Raw genomic sequence first — 9,225 nt, 5'->3', positions numbered from 1 at the left:
ATATATGCTCTACAATTCCTTGTGAGATCGACCTCGTGGTGAGCTTACTCGAACTATCATTCGGTTCGTACACTTGCGAGTACTAATTTAGACACATCAAGTTTTTGACGCCGTTGTCGAGGAATTATGTCAATATTATATTGATTAATTGTCAAATATCATTTTTTGTGTGTTGCATGTTATTTATTTCTGTTTTAATTTTTTTAAATTATGTTTTAAAGTTTTTCTGAAATTTTTCCTTTGATTTTGTATGCCTAGCAGGAAAATGAGATCAGGTGATTCATCAACTCAAAATTCCTACAACTTGAGATCAACTGTTAAAAAAGTAGAAGGAGACCAAGAGGTAGAGAGTGAGTTTGTACCTCTAAGAGGAATTAAATTTGAAGAAAAGCTGGAATAAGAGTTGGAAGAAGAAGTTGAGATAATGGCTAATGATTAAAGGGAAGTTGCAGCGCAAAGGCAAATGGCCATGAAGGACTATGCTCGTCCAATAATTGGTAACACTACTTCATGCATAGTCTTAGGTGATGCATCTAGGAATTATGAGCTTAAGAACATCCATTTTAATATGCTCCCGTCATTCTATGGTATGCCTAGTGAGGATGCATTGACATTCATTAGAGAGTTTTATGCTATAGTTCACACATTCCCATTATCTGGACTCATTGAAGATCAATTAAAGATGAGATGTTTCCCTTACTCATTAAAAGATAAAGCAAAGGCTTGGTTAATGACCTTGCCTCCTAATTCTTTGAGAACTTGGGATGAAGTTTATCAAAAACTTATAAGTAAATTTTACTTACATCAAAAGACCAAAGAATTAAGGGCTGAGATTTCCAATTTTTATCAAAAGGATACTGAATCCTTTCACGAAGCATGGGACCGCTTCAAATCACTTTTACTACAATGCCCATACCATGGTTACCCACTTCCTGTTACTAATCAATCATTTTATGATGGTTTAACATAACAATACCAACGTATGGTGGATAATGCAGCTGGGGGTGCTATGCTAGAAAGAACTGCAGATGAGGTTTATGACATTTTTGAAATGTTAGGAGCCAATTCACAACAAAAGAGTGTGAGAACAAAAAGAGTAGGAGTGAATGAAGTTGTATCTAATAATGAGATGGCTATGCAAATAGCCGAATTAACTAAACAAGTTAAGATTCTTGCTTCAACTAAGAATTACAAAGCAATGAGGTATGCGGTATATGTGGTATTTATGGTCATGGTGCTAATGTTTGTTCGTCTTATGAGACTTATGCAGGAAATGATTATGAACAGGCTAACTTGATGGAATTTTATCAACCTAGGCAACCTAGGAATAATCCATACTCCAACACTTATAATCCAGGATGGAAGAATCATCCAAATTTCCCCTGAAGAAATAACGATCATAACCCACCACAAATACTGAGGAACCAAAACCAGCACCAGTATCAGAATCAAGAGCCTCAATACCCAAGGAACCAAAACCCTCCATTCCCTAATCAAGGACAAGCCCCTCAAAGAAAATCAAGTTTGGAGGAAACACTCCACTCTTTTATGACGGCTACCCATGACAGAATGGAGAGGAATAAGAAGAAAACTGATTCCATAGAAGCTTTAGTAAAACGATTTATTCAAATTGGGCAAATTGCTGAAGCGGTATAAGAAAATAAGAAAGAAAAATTGCCAAGTCAACCTGAGCAAGCTAAAGCAATCACTGTTCTTAAGGATGATGAGTTATTTGATAATAATGTTGAAAATCTAATTGAAAAAGATTCTTCTTACGCAGGTACATTAAAAGAAGGTGGACTAGTTGATGTAGAGATAACTAAAGGAGGTTTACAAAAAAAAGGAAGAATAGAGCCCAATCTTGGGCAGAAAGAGAAAGACAATGAGGCGTTTTCAAGACCTGAGTTTCATAAGGCGGCTGAGCCTTATAAGCCTCATATTCCGTTCCCGAACAGATTGAAAGAAAGCAAACAAGATAAGCAATTTTTTGAAATTTTTGATATGCTTTCTAAAGTTAACATTAATTTGCCCTTGTTGGATGTGATCAGTAATATGTCAGCTTATGCTAAGTTCTTTAAGGAACTCAATTCCAACAAGAGGAGATATGAGAATAATGAAAAAGTTATGGTGTCTGAAACAGTAAGTGCAGTTCTCCAACAACAGTTACCTTATAAGATGAAAGATCCTGGGAGCTTTACCGTTGATATTACAATGGGGGATAAAAAGGTTGCTAAAGCCATGTTGGATTTGGGAGCAAGCATCAATTTAATGCCATATTCAACATATGCACAACTTGGCTTAGGAGAATTGAAGTCGACCACCATGTCTCTGCAACTGGTTGATAGGTCAATTAAATATCCAAGAGGCATAGTGGAAGACTTGCTGATTTAGGTAGGAAAACTGATAATCCCTGTTGACTTTGTGGTTCTAGACATGGAAGGAACATCGGCAAGGGATAAGGAGCAAACAATACTCATTGGTAGACCTTTCATGGCAACTACCAAGATAGTTATTGACGTGCACAATGGGAAGCTGACTATGACAGTCTTGGGAGAGACTGTAGAATTTAAAGTGTTTGACTCTCTAACCATATCTTCTAGCACTTCAATTGATGAATGTTCATATGTTGATTGCATGAATTATTTTATTTATAAAACATATTTATAGGATAAGTATGATAAGTTAGAAGTTGCATTAATATTGGAAAAGCATGAAGAATGTTTAGATGAAAAAGTCTTAGACCTACATGATAATTTAGATGAAGCTATTTCACTGTTATTTGATGAAAGCATTATTGAACCTTTAGATATACCCATTGAAAGCAAATCAGAAATTATTGATGAACCACCTAAGTTTGAGCTTAAGGAGTTGCCTAACACACTTAAATATGTCTTTTTAGTATAAAAGAATACATATCGAGTGATCATAGCCTCTGATCTTTCTCCTTTAGAGGAAGAGGCAACTATTAGAGAATTAAGAAGACTTAAAAAAGCTATTAGGTGGGGAATTTCTGATATTAAGGGGATTAGTCCAACAATGTGTATGCATAAAATTATTTTAGAAGACAATTCTAAAGCGGTTAGAGATATACAACGACGACTTAATCCCAATATAAAAGAAGTAGTAAAAAAAGAAAGTTCAGAAGTTATTGGATGAGGGTATTATATACCCTATAACTGATAGTAATTGGGTAAGTCCTGTTCATGTAGTGCCTAAAAAGTCAGGCACAACAGTTGTTAAAAATGAAAAACGGGAGTTAGTCCCCACAAGAATAACAACAGGGTGGAGAATGTATATTGATTATAGAAAGTTAAATGCAGCAACAAAGAAGGATCATTTTCCTCTTCCTTTTATTAATCAAATATTAGAGCGTTTAGCAGGACATGAATTTTATTGTTTTCTTGATGGACTTTCAGGATATTACCAGGTACCCATTGCACCTGAAGATCAAGAAAGGATAACTTTCACATGTCCCTTTGAAATTTTTGCATTTAGAAGGATGCCTTTTGGGCTGTGCAACGCTCCAGCAATATTTCAAAGATGTATGCTTTCTATTTTTTCTGACATGTTAGAAGACTGCATCGAGGTATTTATGGATGATTTCTCAGTTTTTGGTTCCTTATTTGATGCATGTCTAAGTAATCTGACTCGTGTACTTGAGAGATGCATTGAATGTGACTTAACATTAAGTTGGGAAAAGAGTCATTTCATGGTTCAACAAGGCATTGTGCTAGGACATGTTATTTCTAATAAAGGTATTGATGTAGACTAAGCAACAATCGATTTAATTGCCAAATTGCCCCCTCCTACTTTAGTAAAGGGCATTAGAAGTTTTCTTGGTCATGCAGAATTTTATAGGCATTTTATTAAAGACTTTTCTAAAATTGCTCGTCCTTTAACTGAATTGCTGGCTAAAGATGTTAACTTTGATTTTAATGATGCATGCCTATATGCTTTTAACATCTTGAAAGAAAGATTGACTAGTGCACCAGTTATCGTGGCACCTGATTGGTCTCTTCCCTTTGAAATCATTGTGATGCATCTAATTATGCTATAGGAGCGGTCTTGGGCCAAAGAGTTGATAAAGCGTTATATGTAATATATTATGCTAGCAAAACTCTTGATGATGCTCAAGTAAACTATTCGACAACTGAAAAAGAATTTCTAGCTGTTGCATATTCACTAGACAAATTTAGATCTTACTTAATAGGATCTAAAGTCATTGTTCATTCAGATCATGCAACTTTGAGATATCTTCTAACTAAGCCTAATGCTAAACCATGGCTTATTAGGTGGGTGCTCTTATTGCAAGAGTTTGACATAGAGATAAAAGATAAAAAAAAGGGAGTGAAAATGTAGTAGCAGATCACCTTTCAAGGTTGATTTCTAATTTTGATAACCTTGGTTCTAAAAAAGCAATTAATGAGACTTTCCCTGATGAACAATTGTTTGTAGTAAGTCATGAGCCATGGTATGCTGACATTGTGAACTATTTGGCATGTGGTGTTATGAGAACTGACTTAACTTGGCAGGAAAAGAAACGATTTCTATCAGGGTGGAAGCATTATTATTGGGATGATCCTTATTTATTTAAACATTATTCTGATCAAATGATTAGAAGATGTGTTCTTGAAGATGAGCAACAAAGCGTTTTGGTCTTTTGCCATGAAATGCACTGTGAGGGTCACTTTGGTGGTAAGAAAACAGCCTACAAGATTCTGCAATCAGGTTTCTTCTGGCCTTTGTTATTTAAAGATGCTCATTTTTTTGTGCTAAATGTGATAAGTGCCAAATAAGTGGAAGTATTAGCAAACAAACTGAAATGCCTCAGACTTTTAATCTTGTGGTTGAACTATTTGATATGTGGGGTATCGATTTTATGAGACCATTTCCACTTTCTCATGGTTATGAATATATACTTGTTGCCATTGATTATGTGTCTAAATGGGTAGGAGCAATAGCTACACGAACTAATGACGCTAAGATAGTACACAAATTCGTAAAAGATAATATTCTTAGCAGGTTTGGAACACCTAGAGCAATCATTATTGACGGGGGATCACATTTTTGCAACAAGGCATTTAGCGCCTTATTAAAGAAATATGGAGTAACTTATAGAGTTACAACACCTTATCACCCACAAATATAAGGACAGGTGGAAGTTAGCAATAGACAAATTAAGTCAATACTTGAGAAATCAGTGCGCCCATCTAGAAAAGATTGGGCTATGCACTTGAATAATGCTCCGTGAGCATATCGAACGGCTTATAAAACACCGATTGGAATGAGTCCTTATAGATTAATATACGGCAAGGCTTGCAATTTACTGGTCGAATTAGAACATAAAGCATATTGGGCTATTAAGGAGCTTAATATGGACTTAACTAAAGCAGGTGAAGAGCGTTTGTTGCATCTAAATGAGCTAGAAGAAATGTGTAGTGAGGCATATGAGAATGCCAAGCTATAGAAAGAAAGGACCAAGAAGCAACATGATAAGAGTTTACTCGTAAATCTTTTGTCCCTGGAATGAAAGTATTATTATTTAACTCACGCTTTAAACTTTTTCCAGGAAAGCTTAGATCCAGATAGAACGGACCCTTCGAAGTAATAACGGTTTTCAATCATGGTGCGGTGGAATTATGTAACATTAAGACCCAAGAACAATTCAAAGTTAATGGCCATCGCTTAAAGCCATACTATGAAGGGATGACCTATGGACTTGAAGTGGAGTGCATGGAAGCACCTCCAATTTGAAATAACTTTTGTCAATATCTAGCTATAAACAATAAATTTAGCACTTGTATATTACATATTTTCTATTTTTACTATTTTAGTTTTCAATTTAAAGTATTTCTCGCTTTGTTTTTAGGAACCTGCAAGAGATTCAACCATCCGAGCACATGCACAAAGGAGCTTTATGTGGTAACACTTAATTTATTAGTCGATATTGTGCTTCAAGTATTTATAAGATTATGTGTATTATATAAAGGTCATTTAGTTAGGATTTGAGTATCCTTACAATGCTTATTTTTAGTTAGGAATTTAGTCTTAATTCTAGTCAAGTCATCCTTGATAGCTTAATTTTTTTCCTATTATTATTATATACAATTATATTTTTTATTTTTAAAATTAAAAAAAAAGAATTTGTGCGAGCCGCAGATGTCAGCAGAAGGTCCATGAATAGCCGCACACCGCGACTCTACATCCGCCAAAAGGAACCCAAAAAAAAGAGTTGAGCAACTTTAATTTGAAATACATTAGGACTCCAAAGTTATTCATCTCCCACCAAAACACCAAAAATAATTTTATTTGAATTCAAAAACACACCTCCCCAAAATGCTAACCCTCACATAGAACTCTATTCGTTTCTCTCATTTCCTCTATTAACACCACCTCCTATTTTCTCTCTCCTCGTTTTTCTTTCTCTCTCTACAAAAAAATCTCAATTTTTCTTCCAAAACTTCAAAATCTTTACCCACCAATCCTTATTCTACCCATTCCATAGGTAAATAGTGGCCCCAAAGAAGAGAACAAGAAAGGAAAAGGGGAAAGAGATAGTCTCAAGCTCTTATGAAGAAGAACAAAGCTTAAAGGCAACTTATGGAGCTCCTTTTAATCTTTATTCTCATGAAGAGGGCAATTGATTCCTTAGCCTTGCTTCAAGAGAGCAAGTTTCATGTAAGTTCTTGGATGCTCCCTCTCTAATTAAGTTGAATATTTTTGAGAGAATAATGATACTCTTGGATAGATTAGGATGGAAGGATTTTGCCTTTAACTCATTGCCATCATATAATGAATTAACTTTAGAGTTTTTCACAACTCCACATTGTGATCCTTCCAATGACAAGGAGTTTAAGGCAAGATTGTTTGGGCATAATTATATTATTACTATTGATGGAATTGTCCAAGCTTTCAATTTAAACAAAGGAGGTATTTGTGAGCAATATCATAAGTTTGATTTGGGTAAGTTTTGGAAAAAACTAACGGGTCAAGACAATTAATAACATGTCAAATAATGTCTTCAATGATCATTGTTATTTGCTTATTTCAAAATTCATTTGTGGAGGCATCTTTGGTAGGAAAGAGACAAATAAGGTGACGAAGCAAGAACTAAATATTCTATGGTGTTTGGATACCCATAAACCTATTTCTTTGGCATACTTTATTATGTAAAGTCTACTAAGGACACCGGCTAGACCTAAGAACTATATCGGATTAGGACATATTATTACAAGGTTGGCTATGTATCTTTGTAGTTTTGATCCAGAGTCTTCTCTACGTGAGGCATTACCCTCTACAGGAAATTTAGATACTAATGCATTAATTAGAGCTAATTTGGTAAATTGTCGTGGTGGTCCTCTTACTTTTAAGTACGGATTGAGTGGAGGTATTAGTAGTGTGGCTAGAGATGAGCCACCAAGACATGATATGGAGGAAGAATCGGATAGTGAAAAAGTAGAGGGCAAGAATGGGGTAATCAAGGTTGGCACCATGTTTTAACTCAACTTCAAGCTATGAACACCAACCTTAACCAACGGCTCGATGCCTTTGATTCTCGATTGGATAATGTGGAGAAGATTCAACGCCGACAAGCATAGAAACTCGATTGCTACTTTGAATTCGTCGACTTTGATGCTCCTTCACCACCATCATCCCCGCCTCATCATTGATTCTAGTTTTATACTAAGTTTTTTTTTTCGTTTATTTTAGGATTTAGCTATCTAGTTACCATAGGGCATTTGCTTTGATATTTTTAGCTACCTTAGGATTTCCATGCTTTATAGCTATTTAGGATTTCTGTTATGCATTTATTTTGTAATAATAACTTTTAAATTCTGTTTTATTTATGATATTTTATTTGAAGCTAATTAGTTCTTATCAATGATGGTTTTCTAAAGCTTATTTAAGGTTTATATGGGATGATGGTTACTTATGGCCAATGGTGATTAAATGGCACTTCAATTTCCAAAACAAGTACTCTATCTTTTTCTCTTTTATGTGTTATTTTTATGATTAAGACATTGAGGGCAATGTCTAAAATAAGTGTGGCGGAAAGATTTAGAGTAATTATGTTATATATGCCAAGTATTTAATAGCTTTTGATTAATTTTTGTAAAAAATCTTAAAACTATTCTATACTCAGCTTTTTGTTATTATTCTACACTAAAGAATCAATGAAAGAATGCTATTATGATAAATCTTTGAGTTTTTGAATTAATTTTTAAGCACATATGAATGTGAACTTATGAGTTGATTGCACTTAAATGATCAAATGTTCATCATTTGCATAAGAACATGATTAGTAGTTTGGCAACATTTGACATGGGTATGATTAGAAGTGTATGATTTAAGTTATTATTGTCTTGTTATTATTATAGTTTACCTATGTTTGTGGAAAATGATATGGGTAAGTTAAAAGCTCTAAGTTAATAATTCTACTCCGCTAGTTTTAGTTGCTGAGTAATTGGGGGTCTTCATGACCAATGTTGATTTTCGCGTAAAAAGGCAATTGAAATTATGAGTATGCAAAGCATCTTGATTTTTATTTTATTGAGTAACCAGATGCATTCACTATCCATATTTGTATTTGCGTAAAAAGACATAACATATCAAGAAAGAAAGAAACTCCAAGTATCAAGTAAATCTAAGGGGTGAAAAGAAAACAAAATTCAAGAAAAAGAGGTTGCAAAGCAAGTGAAAAATGTAAATGCTTATTGATCTCTATTTGAACATTAAGGTTTTCCTTCTTGAATAGGGTTATCATAATTTGGGTTATGCATTATAATTATATTCATTGATAATGAGTTAAGCTATTTGTTGTGAACATGTGTAAATGATGAATACTTGAATCTTTTGACTAACTATGATTGAGTTTACAACCTTTTTAGAAAAATTCTTATGATTCAAGTTTTCTTTGATTTACATAATTTCTATATTAGTAAGATTCTTTTGAATAGTACTTTTCAGCTGAGTACGAATTGCTTTATTGAATTTTTGCAACGATTGATTCTTAAGTTACTATTTACTTGAGGACAAGTAAAAGTTCAAGTGTGGGGGTATTTGATCGATCTAAATTATGTATAGATATTTAAGGGTATTTTAGAGCTTTAATGATTTGTTTCTATATATAAAATGATATAAAGATGTGTTTTACCTCACTTTAGTTTTTCTTGTCTAAATTCAGAAAATAATGCAAAAAAAAAAAGAGAATTTGAGCTAAAAATG

At 33.9% G+C, this 9,225-nt stretch overlaps 1 protein-coding gene and 1 non-coding gene across 2 annotated transcripts; one reads left to right on the top strand and one right to left on the bottom strand.

Annotated features, from left to right (window-relative positions):
• Nucleotides 1-817: 817 nt before the first annotated feature.
• On the bottom strand, nucleotides 818-924 carry LOC112535792. Its single transcript, XR_003079867.1, has one exon. It is a non-coding gene; the product is annotated as a small nucleolar RNA R71 (small nucleolar RNA).
• A 58-nt stretch (nucleotides 925-982) lies between these two features.
• On the top strand, nucleotides 983-2,391 carry LOC125369258. The gene is made up of 3 exons (XM_048371269.1): nucleotides 983-1,203; nucleotides 1,389-1,650; nucleotides 1,720-2,391. Exons 1-3 carry the CDS (start codon nucleotides 983-985, stop codon nucleotides 2,389-2,391), a joined length of 1,155 nt encoding a protein of 384 aa, XP_048227226.1.
• Nucleotides 2,392-9,225: the final 6,834 nt, after the last annotated feature.

This window comes from Ricinus communis, chromosome 2, assembly GCF_019578655.1.
Source record: "Ricinus communis isolate WT05 ecotype wild-type chromosome 2, ASM1957865v1, whole genome shotgun sequence".
In the NCBI taxonomy this organism is placed as follows: Eukaryota; Viridiplantae; Streptophyta; class Magnoliopsida; order Malpighiales; family Euphorbiaceae; genus Ricinus; species Ricinus communis.
The sequence above is the reverse complement of the archived record's forward strand: the minus strand, read 5'-3'. Positions and strand labels throughout refer to the sequence as shown.

Coding starts and splice junctions, on each gene's coding strand:
- LOC125369258 (XM_048371269.1), top strand. CDS start 983: ATGGTGGATAATGCAGCTGGGGGTGCTATGCTAGAAAGAACTGCAGAT. Junction 1,204..1,388: donor AAGAATTACAAAGCAATGAG/GTATGCGGTATA, acceptor TTTCCCCTGAAG/AAATAACGATCATAACCCAC. Junction 1,651..1,719: donor TTGGGCAAATTGCTGAAGCG/GTATAAGAAAAT, acceptor ACTGTTCTTAAG/GATGATGAGTTATTTGATAA.